At 48.5% G+C, this 17,800-nt stretch overlaps 1 protein-coding gene across 1 annotated transcript in view; it reads right to left on the minus strand.

Moving 5' to 3' along the window:
• NBN (nibrin) overlaps positions 1–17,800 on the minus strand; it is a 198,703-nt gene that overhangs the window by 15,155 nt on the left and 165,748 nt on the right. The window contains exon 15 of the mRNA XM_069220448.1: positions 4,100–4,149. Coding sequence (XP_069076549.1) covers positions 4,100–4,149 — 50 coding nt within the window. The remainder of the gene's footprint in view (positions 1–4,099; positions 4,150–17,800) is intronic.

The raw sequence follows: 17,800 nt of genomic DNA on the forward strand, positions 1-17,800 counted from the left end.
AACGGATACAAGATGTAATGATTATTTGTAACGTTCGCTCAAAACGTTGTGTGTCCTATTATATCAACCAGATACACTATCCTCTAAAAAGATTCTTGTGTATTGATTGTTGGTGATGGACAGGCTAGAAAGCTGAAAGTGATTGACTGTAATATTAACACACCGTACTGCTATAGATTTTATTATGAAGAGATGCCAGGTCTGCTGTAATAAAGCCACTGCAGAAGGGTGTGCTTTTTGTCAAAGAGCTGATGAGGAAATAGTGTCCAACAGTGATACTTCTAAAACCTTCCTTAACTCATAATGCCAACATATATAAAGAACTGTGGTGAACCGGTCAAACCAAAGGTTACAATGATCTGCTGGGGAGAGTTTTCTTTTAAATGTTATTGAAAATGTCAATAATTTCAACATCTTAATCAGTCTGGCGGACAGCCAAACTTGTCCAGCACTTCAATTCTGAGCCCAAACGTCTGTGTGATAACATTAGTGTAGAATCATGGGTCTCCCGTTTCAACTAAGTATATCTATGGGATTACCAAGCTGAACTTGCGGTGGCACCACCATTGCTCCCTCCTGGTATCAAGTTCAAGGTTGAGGAAATGTTTGAAGCAATTGACAACAGCCCCACACATCAAGCCCTGGGGTCAGATGGAGTCCAAATGGAGTTCTATACACAGGAGGTAGACGTCTGGGCCAGATTCTAACTAATTAGACAAATACAGCTTGCCAGGTAGGACTGCCTAAGACCTGGCATCCAGCAATTATTGTCCCAATTTTCAAGAAGGGAGACAGAGCCCCTGCATGTTGTTATAGGCCTATCTCCCTCGAGCCGACCGTCAGTCATTGACAGGGTTATTTTGGACAGGAATCTGTCATGGGCTTTGGGTTATAACATCTTTACGTAAGTCCAATGTGGGTTCAGATCTGGGTTGGGGACTCAGGAGCAATGTCTAAATCTCTACCTCCTGGTCAGTAAATATACTATAGCCAAAGATGGCCCTATGTTCCTTGCTTTTATGGACCTGGCATGCGCTTTTGATAGAGTTGTCAGGTCCAAACTTTGGGAGGTTTTTCTTTCCTAGGGGCTCGACCTAGGCTTGGTCGTATTTTACGTGCCCTTCATTATGATCTAAGTGCCTGTGTAAGATTCAGACAGCTAGAGGCTGTGTTACTGGCGAGGGGCGGGGACCCTCCAATTGTTAAAGGCAGACATGTCCCTGTTGTCTTATATGCCAAAAATGCTGTTTTAATGTCCTGAACATCTAATGGCCTCCATGCCCAACTGAATTCTTTTGTTGATTTCATGAGTAGTCTGGGGCTGTGTACGAACCAATCTAAAACACTTGTGATGCCATGTAGGCGCAAGCAAGCGAAATCCTGCTGGTTCCTACAACAAAGTACCCATCTGGCCTTAACCCGTGAATTCCCATATCTTGGTGTTGTTTTTGACTCAAATGGGTCCTGGGATTCTTGTTTGAAACAAAGGCAGTTGAAGTTTTGTTCCTCTGTGGGGTTTCTTTTTGGTCTGGTCCCCAGAATAGGCAGCAATCCACTAGTGGCCCTAATTGAGGTTTATGTTGGAAATGTGTCCCAACTCTCGCTTATGGTGCTGGCCTGTTGGGGTATAAAGATGCCAAGGGCCTCCAGACCAAAAAAAATCAGGATCTGCAGGTATTTACTTGGTGTGCCCCCTTTCCCTTCCAGTTATGCAATTCATGATAAATTGGTGTTGCAACATGTGGGGGATGGTATTAAGTTGGCTCCTTTGATGCTACAGTGTTCCGTTTGGCATAATAAGGAGGCTGCGCTGAACAGAGACAACATTTTAGAGTGCCTTGCTTGTGACAGGGGCATAACTGTGGTTATAATATGTGAGAGACATGTGCCATAAGCTGGGCAGGCCGGATATTTGCAGTTCACCTGGCCATCTTACGGAGGCAGATAAGACGTGGCCTAAAAACTCTTATAAGAATCTCATGGTCAAGGGAGACTTATGAATTGCTGAAACTCGCTTATAAAGATTATTTGCTGGTGCAGACAACCCTGGGTATTGAGTCATACCTGGTGACAGTACCAAGCGCACAGGACAGGACGCATCTCACTAGGTTCAGGTTGGGCTTTATTCAGTGTCAACTTTCTCTACCTCAGGGACAGTTTAACCTAAAGGATATCCTAAACTGTTCGTCTGACGAGCAATCACTGCAAACCATTGCTCATTTAACTTTTTTTTTGCAGGATATACAATTACTATGCATTGTTATTTCTGTTTCCATCGCTAACAGAGGTCTCAATTTCCTGGCACATCTCTCTTGTATTTACAGTCCCTCCCAAATGCAAAGGTTTGCTTAGGAGTTACATTATTTCTTATACACGCCTTACAGCACAGGCATGTCTCATAATTGGGCCTTAAGGAAGCAATTAGGACCTGATCTGAGAACGAGCAAAGGTTTCTCCCTTTCAAGCCTTCCAGCTGATGTGGTTTCCTAACGAAATATTTGAAACAGTGGAATAAAAGAAGGTGTCAAATGTTCCTAAAATGTCATACCCAGCAGTTCAGCTGGATTCTGCTGTCAAGACTATTCCTGGCTCATCCGTACCCCTTTATACTAGAAGGGAAGGGTGTCAGTATAATCTGATGAGTCATGTTACAGAGAAACAAGGTGAACCATTTGATTGCTGTTCCTTCAATACCTTAGGTTTATGAGATTTGGTAAACAGATATTTGGTAGTAATTTGTGTCAAAATGCCACTGAGCAAATGGGGAGGATTAATGAGCATGTCTTTGCTCTGGTTCTTCACAGGTATTCATCGGGCAGTATCTCTCTGAAGATAAGGGAAGGAACTAGAATAGACGCTGCTGAGAGTTCTCAGTGTTCCTAGTGGTCCGAGAATTGTGGTTTACCATGCTCTCAAGCATCCTTGTCGTTCAAAGGAGCCCAGGCATTGCTTTGTAGCTGTCCAAGGACTCTAGACTGACACTGGGCCTTTTCAGTAGTGGTTATCAACCCATACCTGAAATTTATTGGACTTTATTATAGTTGATAGAGAGAAAGAGATGAACATTTTTATGAGAGTTTGAGGGAAGCTCGGCACAGCTTACAGACTTTGACATTGCAGCTTTCCTTGAGTGGTGTTGTATTCCTTTAGCACTATGTGGATCCAATATGTTTTTGATATCTAGACTGCCATGACCTCAGTGTATGTGGCAGGGCCTAAAGTTTCTTCTCTGATAGTCACTGTGTGATGATGTGTGTGTCTATTTTGCACCAACGTAAAGTAATACTGGCCCATTATGTACTGTTGCATTTCCTCAGACACAGAATTGGAAAAAGCAGTTGATAGATGAGGCCCATGTTATTAGATATTTGTTGAGACACTGTCATGATCGATGTTGGCTGCAAGGTAAGAGTAAGTCCTAAGGCATTCTTTGACGGAGACCAAGTCCTAAGATATTCTTTGACAGAAACTAAGTCCTAAGGTATTCTTTGACAGAGGTCCCTGCTTCAGATCTTTGTCTTGTTTGGATCCCCTGAAGCAAACACCTGACCACCTACTAGCACAGCGTAAAAACACAAGCAGTGCTATGTTTCAGTAAATGGGCTGATTTCATGTCTTAGGCCTTCAGTTTAGTAACGGTGGAGAGGCATCTGGTCACGGACAAAGGACACATTAATTTGGATCATGGCTAGCTCATCCCAAAAGGAATAATCCTGCGATAGCGAATATCTGAAAGTGCTGAGGAAAAAAAACAACTTTACCAAAAGAAAAAACGTTTTCTCACTCAAGTCATCCTGCAGGCAGCAAAAAGGAAAACATCAGAGGAAGACTGTTAAATTACGCTTTTCCGCAGGTAGAAGGTCCTGCGGGTTACTGAGATACATCTGCCTTGGCACACATTGTTTAGATTGTGGTCATGTACTAGAAGCTGTTGGCAACACCATTTGGCTTTCGAATTGCAAACACATCATTAATACCGGTGTGAGTAGTGCAACAAACAAAACAGTGCAAACCGGCACTGAGATAGGCAAAAATAGCTCGGAAAGAAATTTATGTGACAGCATAATTTCACAAATACAGATTTTAGACAAGAACATACCGAAACAGATCATCAGCCAGTGATTCCTCTCTTGCATGTTGTGTCTGTTCCTGCCACACAAAAAAGGTATTTAGTTAAACACTAGAAGAATGGATATTTAAAAAAAAAAAAACTGTAGGTAACAGTAAAGTATATGTGACAATGAGCCTCACAGCTGCAGTTTATATGGTAAAAACAGACATACAAATTGCATACTGTCCATGGCAATGCATTAATCTAATGTTAATCTTAAATATTGCGGCTTTACTTTCCTTGCATACCCTTACATCATCAGTATGTACCCAGTGCTTTATAACCTTCTGGCTCTCGTGTTCCCAATAGCTGGAAAAAACCTTTTTCAGAAACAATGGAGTTTGAGCGTTAGCAAATATTCCTCTCTAACTCCACACAATTCTCGTCATACTGCCTAAATAGGACCTCACTTTTCATTTGTCCTTCAGCCGTTCCACATTTCTTGTCCATCTCTCTCTCCCTCTCCCTCTCCCTCTCCCTCTCTCTCTACATGCATTCACCTAACCCTAAAATTCAACCCAGGGTGCATTTTAATACTGGGCTATGTTACTTTTTTTCTGTACCTTTTGTTTCCAGGTATTGCCAGCTGCCAACACCATCTGAAAACACTCCTTGAAGGTGCAAATATAATTCACCATAACATCATTTGCTTAAGGGTTGTACACAGGGGCGAAGATGGGCTGCCCCCCTCCTCAGAAAAATAAAAGATAATAAAACAATTTATTATTATTTTATTTTCCATTGACTGACTGAGCCGTGGAATCTAGGGTGGGGCAGGGCTGGGCCATGGCAGTGAGGAGGACTTCCTCAACTGCACCGCCTCGAACAACGACACAACTCCAATCATGGAACACCTCAACTTTCAGATCAAACCTGATGCTAAAACCAACATCAGAGGAACCCTCACCTACAGACCTCAAGCCACAGCTTCTGGAATTCCATCCTGGACTTCATCACCCCCTGGCATTCGACTCCAACCATTATAAATTCCTGGAAGACCTGAACTTCCACCTAGAAGACCATAATGATGCCAAATCCACCACGCTCCTTGAAAACAAGAGCATCAATGGCCTCTCACAATTGGTCAACGATCCCACGCACAGTGCAGGACACACACTGGAACGCATTTTCTCCACTGACTACAGGGCCAAATGTTCCCACACCATGAAGATAACCTGGACAGACCAAACATTGTCCACTTCCCCATCAACTGTCATCCAGAAGCCCCGGTGAGATCCTCTACCCTCCCTAGCTGGAACTGGTGCAAGGTCACGGAAAACCCCTGGATCGCGACCCTCAATGAAGCAAGACCCATCTCTGCAGACACCCTCGAACTCTGCGTGCAAAACGTCTCTAACTGGATCTCCTCAGCCGTGGCCAATCTCCCCCTGGAAGAGCACCACTGGCAGCAAACCCACCAAGCAAGCCAGATGGTTCACCCCAGAACTTCTGACCCTCAAACGCCACTGCAAGAAAATAGAGAGAGACTGGCGCTCCAACAAGATCCCGCCAACCTCAACTCTTTCAGGTCCGCCCTCAACAGCTACCACCACCAGCTCAGGGAGACCAAGAAAGAAGCACTCACCAACCGCATCGAAGCAAGCACCAACCACGCCAAAGAACTCTTCAGCATTGTCAGAGAATTCTTCTGCCCTTCTGCCACAAAGAACACAATCTACCCCTCCCAAGCCTTTGCGACACGATATCTGCCTACTTTCACCACAAGATCTTCGACATCTGCAGCAACTTCGACCCCCAGCCCACTGACCTCAACCACCCCCACACCCAAACCTACACCTCCCTCCCCAACCGGATCACCGTCTGCAAGCAGCTCTCCATCAAAGACACCATCTCTATTGTAGGAAGCTGTCCTGATGTGTGGAAAGCACTTATGGTGTTATCACCTTATGCCAGGTCCAGGTATCCCCTATTAGTGAGGTGTAGAGAGTGTCTAGGAAGCCAGGTCCCTCTAAGTTCTAGGGTGCCCCCCCAGCGACCAGGAGAGAGGAAGTAAGTACCTGTTTTTTCCCAAACCCACAGGTGAACTTTGGAAGAGTACTGTGCAAGACCCATACAAGACTGGAAGAAACCAAAGGTGGATCCTGACAGAAGAGTATCTGCAAAAGAAGAGGACCAAGTCCAGTTCGAGTTGGAGTTTTCGGCTTTGGCAGGAGCCACTACCCACCCTTCTGTGGATGCAGGACCAGGTCGACGGTGGATGAAGAAAGTCCGCAGTGCAGCACAGGAGCAAAAGAGGAGTTCCAGAAGTGATGCAAGTGATGTTCCATGTCAGCGGTCGTGTTGCAGTCAGTCTGTAGTGCTGGAAAACCACCAACAAGCCTTAGCAAATGCAAAGGTCAGAGAAGGTTTTGAAAGGCTGAAAAGGACCAGCAAGGCCCCAGGAACTTGACCCAAGGAGTGGAGTCCGAGGTGACCCTCAGCAGCTGGGAGAGTCACAAGAAGAGGAGCCAGCCCCCACAGGCGACCCAAAGGCAGCAGGCTTAGGGTCGCAGTGAGGCCCACTCAGCACACTTGGACAGGAGTCCCACGTCGCTGGCCCAGCAAGCAGGAGACTGTGCTTTACAGGGAGGAGTGCTGGAGGCCGGGACTACACGAAGCCTGAATATCCCTTAGAGGAGGAACAAACAAGCCTTGGTAGCTGCAAGAGTCGCAGTGCACAAGGGTATTGTCCTGCAAGGAGAGGCAAGTGCTTACTGCCTCCCAAGTTGGACATCTGGTAGATAGGACCGAGGAGACCACTCCAGACCACCACCTGTGATGCAGGATCCATGCAGTTCCAGAGGAGAGAAGATCGACGCAGCCCGTCTTCGTTGCAGTTAGTGCCTGCAGATTCAGGGGAGTGACTCCTTCACTCCAAGGGAGATTCTTTCTTGCTTCTTGTGTAGGCTGAAGCCTCGTTGCCTTCAGAGGATACACAGCGAGGAAAGTGTTGCAGTTGCTGGAAGGAGGCGGAGGAACAATGTTGCAGAGTGGAGTCGATGCTGGAGATGCAGATTGTCTTTTCCTGGAGGGTGTAGTTGCAGTCGCGATGGCTAGAAGATGAAGTAAACAATGCAGAGGAGTCCTGCTGGAATCTTGCACACCAAATCTGAAGACCCGCCCAGGAGGGAGACCCTAAACAGCCCAGGATGGGGGACTGGTCACCTAGCAGGATGATCACCTATCAGGAGGGGCCTGTGACATAACCTGCCTGACATGGCCACTCAGATACTCCCATGGGCCTCGGTCCACCTTGGATTCAAGATGGCAGAATCAAGTGGCCACCTGGAGGAACTCTGGGCAACACCACTGCCGTGATGATGGACAGGGACGGGGTCACTCCCCTTTCCATTGTCCAGTTTCACGTCAGGGCAGAGACCGGGGGTCTCTGGACTGGTGCAAACCGGTTTATGCAAGGAGGGCACCAAATGTGCCCTTCAAAGATTAGGCTTCCCCTCCCAAGCTATGTAACACCTATTTCCAAAGGGAGAGGGTGTTGCCTCCTTCTCCCAAAGGAAATCCTTTGTTCTGCCTTCCTCTACTTGAGCTGGTCAAGAAGCAGGAGGGCAGAAACCTGTCTGTGGGGTGGCAGCAGCGTGGGCTGCCCAGAAAACCCCAGAAGACTGGTAGGAGCAATGCTGGGGGTCCTCTAAGGAGCCCCCAGAATGCATGGAATCATACAACCAATACTTGCAACAGTATTAGGGTATGATTCTGATATGTTTGATACCAAACATGCTCAGGTTCGGAGTTACCATAATGTAGCTGGACACAGGTAGTGTGTCCAGTACATGGATAAAATGGCTTCCCCGCACTTACGAAGTCCAGGAAAATGGAACTGGGGTTTATAGGGGCACCTCTGCTCATGCAGGGGTACCCTCACAGACAGGTACCTGCACCCTGCCCTCTGGGATAGGAGGGCCTGCCAAATGGAGTGACTTACAGTGACCTGGTGCAGTGTCCTGTAGGGAAAGGGTGCATGCACCTTTTCAGGCAGGCTGCAATGGCAGGCCCGCAGACACATTTTGCATGGGCTCCCATGGATGGCACAATACATGCTACAGCCCATGCGGAACCCCGGGTGTCCCAATGGCCTGGGTGCCTAAGTACCATATACTAGGGACTTATATGGGGGCACTAGTATGCCAATTGTGGGATGTGCTAACTCCTAAGCAACCAAATTTAGATGGAGAGAACAGTCACTGAGGTCCTGGTTCGCAGGATCCCAGTGAACACAGTTAAAACACACAGCAGGCAAAAAGTAGGAGTAGCCATGCCAAAAAGAGGGTGCTTTCCTACATCCATCATGACCTCCATCCACTCAGGATCCCCCATGGACCCCTGCCCACACCATATCTACAACCTAGGAAGAGAAGTAATCTTAGGCTCCCTTTAGAAATCCTCAACACCTCTATCACCACAGCCACCGCCCCCGGTGCCTGGAAGAATGCCAAGGTCAAGCCCCTCCTGAACAAACCCTCTGCCAACTCGAACAAACTGAAAAACTACCACCTCATCTTGCTGCCCCGCCTTCCCTGTCAAGTCCTGAAAAAGGCCATTAATTGCCAGCTCACAGACTACCTCAAAGAAAACAACTTGTTCGACCCATCCCAGTCCAGCTTCCGGCCTAATCACAGCACCGAGACTGCCCTGATGGCAGCAAACAATGACATCATATGCCTCTTCGATCTGTGAGAACAGCTGCCCTCATCCTCCTCGACTTATCAGAAGCCTTCGGCACTGTCTCCCACCATACTCTTTTCACCAGACTCCACCACATTGGTATCCAAGTGTAGGAAGTTGGCTCTGTATATACTATCTCAAAGTAAGAGATAGTGTGCACAGAGTCCAAGTGTTCCCCTTAGAGGTAAGAAAGTGTCAAAATTAGATAATTCTAATTCTCTATTTTGTGGTAGTGTGGTCGAGCAGTAGGCTTATCAGAGGGTAGTGTCAAGCATTTGTTGAACACATACAGGCAATAAACGAGGAACACACACTCAAAGGCTTAACTCCAGGCTAATAGTTTTTATATAGAAAAAATATATTTACTTAATTAATTTTTAGAACCACAAGCTCAAAATTAGAAGTTAATACATAAAATGCAAGGTACTCCACACAGGTAAGTTAGGAACTTTGAATTAGAGCAATAACAAACAGTTTTTTTTTTTTTTATGAGCTATTTTAAAAAGTAGACAGTTCAAAAATCAACAGTTACTGGGGGAGGTAAGTATTGGTTAGATTGTGAGGTAAGTAAGATACTTACAAGTCTCAGTTCCTGGGCACAGGCAGCCCACTGTTGGGGGTTCAGGGCAACCCCAGAGTTACCACACCAGCAGCTCAGGGCTGGCAGATGTCAAAGAGGTGACCAAAACACATTGGCGCCTATGGAGAACAGGGGTGCTCCGGTTCCAGTCTGCCAGCAGGTAAGTACCCGCGTCCTCATGGGGCAGACCAGGGGGTTTTGTAGAGCACGGGGGGGGCACAAGTAGGCACACAAAACACACCCTCAGCGGCACAGGGGCGATCGCGTGCAGTGTGCAAAGCAGGTGTCGGGTTTTGTATTGGTTTCAATGGAGAGACCCGGGGGTCACTCTAGCGGTGCAGGCAGGGCACAGGGGGGGCTTCTTGGGCCAGCCACCACCTGGGCTAGGCAGAGGGTCGCCTGGGGGTCACTCCTGCACTGAAGTTCGGTTCCTTCTGGTCCTAGGGGCTCCGGGTGCAGTGCTTGGTCCAGACGTCAGGTCCCTTGTTATAGGCAGTCGCGGTCAGGGGGAGCCTCTGGATTCACTTTGCAGGCGTCGCTGTGGGGATCCAGGGGGGTCATCTCGGGCTGCTCACGGGGTCACAGTCGCTGAGGAGTCCTCCCTGTGGTGTTAGTTCTTTGGATCTCGTGCCGTGGGCGTCGGGTGCAGGGTGTGAAGTCTCACGCTTCCGGCAGGAAGAGTGAGGACTTTGAAAGTTGTAGAAACGCTGGGTGCCCCTAAATACTAAATTTAGGGGTGTGTTTAGGTCTAGGAGGGCAGTAGCCAATGGCTACTGCCCTGGAGGGTGGTTACACCCTCTTTGTGCCTCCTCCCTGTGGGGAGGGGGGGCACATCCCTAATCCTATTGGGGGAATCCTCCAAACCTAAGATGGAGGATTTCTAAAGGCAGGGGTCACCTCCGTTCAGGGCACCTTAGGGGCTGTCCTGACTTGTGGGTGACTCCTCCTTGTTTTTCTAATTATCTCCTCCAGCCTTGCCGCCAAAAGTGGCTGGGATGCCCTGTGGCGCTGTAACAAAAGGGGTGAGCCTTTGAGGTTCACCGGCAGGTGTTACAGTTCCTGCGGGGGGTGAGAAGCACCTCCACCCAGTACAAGCTTTGTTCCTGGCCACAGAGTGACAAAGGCACTCTCCCCATGTGGCCAGCAACTCGTCTGGTTGTGGCAGGCTGGCAGAAACTGGTCAGCCCCACACTAGAAGTCGAATTGGTATTTGGGGGCATCTCTAAGATGCCCTCTGGGTGCATTTTACAATAAATTCCACACTGGCATCAGTGTGCATTTATTGTGCTGAGAAGTTTGATACTAAACTTCCCAGATTTCAGTGTGGCCATTATGGAACTGTGGAGTTTGTGTTTGACAAACTCCCAGACCATATACTCTTATGGCTACCCTGCACTTACAATGTCTTAGGTTTTGCTTAGACACAGTAGGGGCATAGTGCTCATGCACATATGCCCTCACCTGTGGTATAGTGCACCCTGCCTTAGGGCTGTAAGGCCTGCTATAGGGGTGACTTACCTATGCCACAGCCAGTGTGAGGTTGGCAAGGCACTCTGAAGGGAGTGCCATGTCGACTCAGTCATTTTCTCCCCACCAGCACACACAAGCTGTGAGGCAGTGTGCATGTGCTGAGTGAGGGGTCCCCAGGGTGGCATAAGACATGCTGCAGCCCTTACAGACCTGGCCTGGCAACAGGGCCCTTGGTACCAGGGGTACCATTTACAAGGGACTTACCTGAGTGCCAGGGCTGTGCCAATTGTGGAAGCAAAGGTACAGTTTAGGGAAAGAACACTGGTGCTGGGGCCTGGTTAGCAGGGTACCAGCACCCTTTCAATCATAACTTGGCACCAGCAAAAGGCAAAAAGTCAGGGGTAACCATGCCAAGGAGGCATTCCTTTACACCAAGGCAACGCACTTAACTGGATCTCCTCCTTCCTCTCCGGCTAAACACAGAGGATCCACCTACCACCCTTTACCTCCGCACCCAAAGACATCATTTATGGCATTACCCAGGGCACCTCCATCAGCCCCGGCCTCTTAAACACCTACATGACACCACTGGCAGACACTGTGCACACCCACGGACTCAACAACATCTCCTACGCTGACGACACCCAGCTCTTCCAATTCCTCACAAACGCCATCACCACAAGAACCAACTTCCAAAACACCATGACCGACATTGCCAGCTGGATGAGGACCAATTGCCTCAACTCAACTTGGCTGAAACAGAGGTCCTCATCTTCGGAAGCAAGCCCTCCTCCTAGGACACCATGTGGTGGCCCTCCACACTCAGTCCTCCACCCAACCCAACCGGCCACACACACACAACCTCAGAATTATCCTGAACACCCAAATGACCATGAAGCAACAGATTAACACTGTTGCCGCTGCCTGCTTCCATATCCTCTGCAAGATCTTTTAATGGATCCCCATCTTACCCAGGAAGACATTCACCCAAGCCCTCATATTCAGCCGACTCGATTATGGCAACGAGCTCTATGCCAGAACCACAAACAGCTTCTGAACTGCCTCCAGCCCATCAACAATGTGGCAGCAAGACTCATCCTCTACCTCCCCAGATGAACCAGCATCTCCCCACACCTAAGGGCGCTCCAGTTGCTCCCTGTCCAGCCGAGATGTCTCTTCAAGCTCCTCACGCACACCTACAAAGCCCTCCAAAACTATGGACCCACTTACATCAACAACTGCCTGACAATCCACCAACCGACAAGAGAACTCCGCTCATCCACCCTGGACCTGGCCCACGTCTTCTGCATCAGTCGCCACTGCTGTGGAGGTTGCTCCTTCTTCCACCTTGCCGACAAGTCCTGGAACGGCCTCCCCCCCACCTGTGCACATCCCCATCTCTGAAGGACTTCAGAAAGCAGCTCAAGACTTGCACCTGGAGACGGAAGTCCTCATCTTCGGCTCCACCCTCTCCACATGGGATGGCTTCTGGTGGCCTGCCACTCTCGGAACCACTCCTACTCCCACCGACCACGCACACAACCTAGGATTCATCTTGGACCCCTCACTATCCATGACCCAGCAAGTCAACGCCATCTCCTCCTCCTGCTTCAACACCCTCCACACGCTCCGAAAGATCAACGGTCACCCAAGCCCTTGTAAGCAGCAAGCTGGACTACGGCAATGCTCTCTATGCAGGAACCACGGCCAAACTTTAGAAGAGGCTGCAACGCATCCAGAACGCCTCTGCACGCCTCATCCCGGACATCTCCCGCCACTGCCACATCACAGACCACCTGAAAAACCTGCACTGGCTCCCGGTCATGAAGAGAATTACCTTCAAACTCCTCACCCACGCTCACAAAGCACTGCACAACACCGGACCAGAATACCTCAACAGACGATTCTCCTTCTACACCCTGATCCGTCATCTCCGCTCCGCCTACCTTGCAACCGTCCCACACATCCGCAGAACTACAACCGGCGGTAGATCATTCTCGCACCTCACCGCCAAAACATAAAACACTCTTCTCACCCACTTGCGCCAGACCAAAGACCTTCTTACCTTCAGGAAACTTCTAAAGACCTGGCTGTTCGAGCAGTAGCAGCACCTGCCCCTTTTCTCCCCTCTCCCCATCTCAGCTCCTTGAGACCCTCGCGGGTGAGTAGTGAGCTTTACAAATCCCCGATTGATTGATTGATTGGGGTGACAAGTCACCCTCTACAAGACCCTTTCATTGATTGATTGATAGGAGGAGTGATGGGCACTGTAAGTTCACATGCCAGTTTGGCTGGCTGTCTTAGGACGGCCAAACCGACATAAACACTTACATTTCTCCAAACCAGCTGTGTTGCACAGCTGGGTGGAGCAATGGCACAGGCCAGCCCACCCAGGCTAAACCCAGCGCTTCTTTCATCCTTGGTATAGCATGACAGCAGCTTCTGGATTTGGTGGACAGCCTGTGCTTTGTGCTCCAGGGAGGAGAGGAGCACCGAGGCGGCTGGTAGTAGGACCAGAAGCGGCAGGTATTTAAAAAAAATATATTATTCACTTAACACCCCCACCTCCATTTTAGATTGGCAACAGCCACCACTGGCTGTACAATGCAAATTACTATTGTACAATCAATTTCTTGATGTGTACATCACAAGAAATTGTCTCCTGCTTCTCACATGACAACTGTGTCCCACTGTCTTTCATCAAAACGAATAAAACCACTTGGTGCTAAGAGTCTCCTTGTGAATCTGTTCACAACCTCCATAGTAATCTCAGTAATCACTCTGTTTAAAGTAAACATAGATCATCTTACGCCAACCTATGCCATGGTATAGAACCTTCTGCATTACATGTCATGATTATATTTAGATCACCTCTTTGGCATATCTACATTTACCATTATGAGAAACTGGGTTGTTGGATGGGGAAGATGAGCCATTCTCAAGCAACAGCCACAATCCCTGTCAGGGTGAACCACAACAGGTCACTAAATTAACTTGTGCTTAGCCCTCTGGCAGCATGGCACAAAGCAGTCAGGCTAAACAGCAATGTGTAAAGTATTTATACAGCACACAAACATTAATAAAAAGAAAAAGAAAACACAACAAAAGAAAAACAATAATTTAGAAAAACAGAGTAAAATGTACTAAATATTTTGACACTAAAGTAACAAAGTAACAAAAATCCAATTAGTAGGACTGGAGATATGCAATTTTAAACATGCTGTGAAATTCACACACTAAGAACCAAAACCCCAACGAGGTTGCCTGGTTGCTGTAGACTGCATTCATGTCAAAAGTACGGGTCCATTACAGGACTGAGTTCAGTTTGCTAACACAGTACCTTACAGCCTGGGCATCGAAATGTGAAGTCCTTGGGTAGAGATGCATGAGCCAGCATCGAAGAGCTGTCGAAGGGGACCTGCAGTGCAACGTTTGGTGTTGAGATGAGTTGCATAGAGGCAGAGTCGATGACTTGATGCAATGCGGTGTCCTGAGTTGTCGTCAAGGAAGCGGGTGGGGCTTGCAGAGACTTGTGCTGCAATGCGTCAGTGCATTGCGCTGGACAGGTGTCGGGCTGCGTTGGCATCAAAGAACCCGCAGGTGCTTGCGAGGACTGAGATGCATCAGCATCAAGGGCGAGCTGCGTCATGCTGGGCGCAGTCAATGGTGGCTGTGTTGCACTGCTTCGAGATGCGAGGAGATGTGTCAATGTAAAAAAAAAAACGTTATGTCCCTGTGGTTTGAATGGGAGGGCAGCCAATTGACCCTTGTAGATTTCCTGCAGGTCTGGGTCCACACAGGCATGCTGGATTCAGCAGAGCATCTGCAGCAGAAGAGTCCTGGTGCAGCAACAGCCGGCCTTTGCACCAAGCAGGTCAGCAGTTCAGACTTGGCAGTCCTTCTTCCTGGCAGAGTCCACAGGTCCAGAAGTTATATGAAGAGATGGGTTTGAAGGCCCACTACTTACACCTGGTGCCTATTTTGAAGTGGTGGAAGTTTCTAGAGTCTCCCTCTATGGAGGTGTCTGGAATTTCCTGCTTCCCTGCCCTGGCCAGAGCTTGACTGGGGGCACAAAAGACTAGGGTGAAACACATTTTGAGTGTGCTGAGACGGCGTCTTTGTGATATGCAAGTGTGGTAACGGACAGTTGCAACCCCCCATCAATTCAGAGATGGCCCTTTCTGCCAACATCTATTTCCCCTTTGTCTCACTCTCTAGAAGCAATACACAAAGACCAACTTCCAGCTACACCCAGTCATGTCGTTTAGGATACAGACACCAAATGGTTGGGACAAGAAAATCCCAACTTTCTAAAAAGGGCATTTTCAGAATTCTGACTTTAAAAACCAACTTTACCATTAAAAAGGGTTTTAAATTATATTTTTTTAAAAACCAAATCTGACATTCCTACCTGTTTTCAAATGGGAGTTATCACGTATTAAATGTACTAAGGTAACCCAATGTTATCCTACTGGAGAGGCACATCTTACATTAGTAAAAAACGAATTGAAGGGTTTTTCACTACCAGGACATGAACCAGGACATGTAAAAGTTAAAAGTACCCGTCCAACTTTTTAAGTACTCTGCACCCTGCTCTTTGGGCTGTTTTGGGCCTACTCCGAAGGAGACACATAAGCTGCAATGGCAGGCCTGAGACATATTTAAAAGAGCTAGTTAAGTGGGTGGCACAATCAGGGATGCCAGCCCATTAGTAGCACTTAATTTGCAGCCCCTGGGTACAGGAAGTACCACTTTACTAAGGACTTACAAGTAAATTAAAGGCGTCAATTGTGTGGAAGCCAATGTTACCATGTTTAAAGGAGAGGACACAAGCACTTTAGCACTGGCTAGCAGTGGAAAAGTGTGCAGAGTCCTAAGGCCTGCACAAACTAAGCCAGCAAAAACAGGAGGGTTGATTTAATGGCCACCAGAAAGACTGTTTAGATAGTCAAGAGCTGCAGGGAACAGTTGTGAAGGGCTCAAAGTGGGCAACATGACAAATGTTGGGACCAATCTGAGGTTCCTATGGGGCAGCACAAAAGAGGTATTGCAAGCCGTTCAGTCAGGTGTGACTTTCGCACTTTGATTGTGAACCCTAGCGAATGCAGAAGGTGTGTCATAGCCTAGAGGTGGCTGACGACTGCCTGAGGCGAGCCTGCCTTCTGCATCCAGGTGTCGAGGTAGGGGAAGATTGGAGCTCCTGATCACCGCAGATGGACTGCAACTACTGCCATCACTTTTGTGAACATCCAAAGGGCACTGGTAAGGCCTAAAGGGAGCATAGTGAATTGCAAATGTGTGTGACCCACGGTGAACCGCAGGTAACGCCTGTGGGCCAGCAGTACAGGCATGTGGAAATACGCATCCTGCAGGTCCAGCATTAACATCCAGTCTCCTGGGTCCAGCTGAGGCAGAACCTGAGCCAATCTGAGCATCCTGAATCCCTCTCGTCTCAGGACGAATTTGAGAGGGCACAAATCTAGTATAAGATTCGAAGGAAGGTGGCATGGGCAGAGGGGTTTCCACAAAAGGAGGGCATACCCCTTCCACATAATCTGAAGCACCCACTTATCAGAGGTTATCACGGACCATTAAAGCAGGTGGTGACTGATCCTGCCGCCAATGGGATGATTGTGTTGGCTGGAGGGTACACTAAAATGGCATAGGGGCTGCGGCAGTCAGAAGGATGGGGGCCTGGATAGATTGCTGGATCTGGCTCCAGTGTCCTCTTTGGGTATCTGCAAAACGACCCATGAAAGGACTAAGCAGGTTGCTGTACTGGCAGGTATGGGTGATACTGCGAACACCCATACCTGTCCTGTCCACAGTAGAAGCGAAAGGACTTGGCAGATAAAAAAAGCCCAAGAGATATAGTAGTGATCAGAGCGCTGTGTCAGCTTTGTCACAAAATAAGAGGAAGCCACTGAAGTGCTGCTAATCATGGATGCTAGGACATCCCTCGAGAACCCAGCAGAGGGCAACCAGGTGTGGCAATACAGCGCCACCGCAGAATCCATCACTTTGCCCAGAGAGTCCATGGTATTCAGCCCAATCCTGATGGCAAACTTTGCTGCAACCTGACCATCCGCTACGGCTTGATTGAGGATAGCTCAACCATTCTCAAGAAGCATGGAAAGCAGTTGTGTAACCAAGTCACACAATGCATGGCAGTATCAGCCCACGAGGCATGCAATGTTCACCAACCACAAGGCTAAGCGGGTGGAAGAGAAAATACGCTTCCCCAGAGGTGTCCAGCCTCTTGGATTCTGTGTCCAGTGAGGTGTAAGATAACGCATTTGGGTCGATCTCTGATAATGTGGACTGCATAACAAGGCTCTCTGGGCAGAGGTGCCAGGAGAGAAAGGCTGGATCTCCTGGGGGAACGAGCTAGGAGAGGAAGGCTGGATCTCTTGGGGCAGGACGATGGCACTGGGCAATCATGCGATGCAAAGTTTGCCCAAGGCCTCCAGGAGAACATCAATGAGGCCTTTGATTAAGGGGAGCAGTGGTTCAGCCGAACTGACTCCTTAATGAAGCACCGCTGGCAAAAGGTTGTTCTTCACTATGAAAGGTCAAGGACCTCGGCTGCCCTGTGCATCACTGGCAAAGGATGTGCCTTTCTCTGACACAGGGCTGGAGGTGGAAGCATGCCAAAGTATGGTGAAGTGTCCTAGCCACTAGCATCACCCAGCTCCTCATACTAGTTTACCGCTGGCTCAGGGTCCTTATCTATGCAACCAACCCTTCCTCCTCATCTTCTTCTTAACTAGGGTAGGGCTGATCTAGTGGTGCAAACTCGAGGGGCAGGTAGGGCCACCAACATCAGGGAGCATTGGGGCAGTGCCAGTTCAGAGTTGCGAACAACAATGTGTTCATCTTCTAGCGGTGTCGAAGGGATCAGGGACAGTGCTGGAATGGAAGTAGCTGGAATGGAAGTAGCGGGGATGAAAGTAGTC

The sequence above is a fragment of the Pleurodeles waltl genome, chromosome 2_2 (genome assembly GCF_031143425.1).
Source record: "Pleurodeles waltl isolate 20211129_DDA chromosome 2_2, aPleWal1.hap1.20221129, whole genome shotgun sequence".
Lineage (NCBI taxonomy): Eukaryota > Metazoa > Chordata > Amphibia > Caudata > Salamandridae > Pleurodeles > Pleurodeles waltl.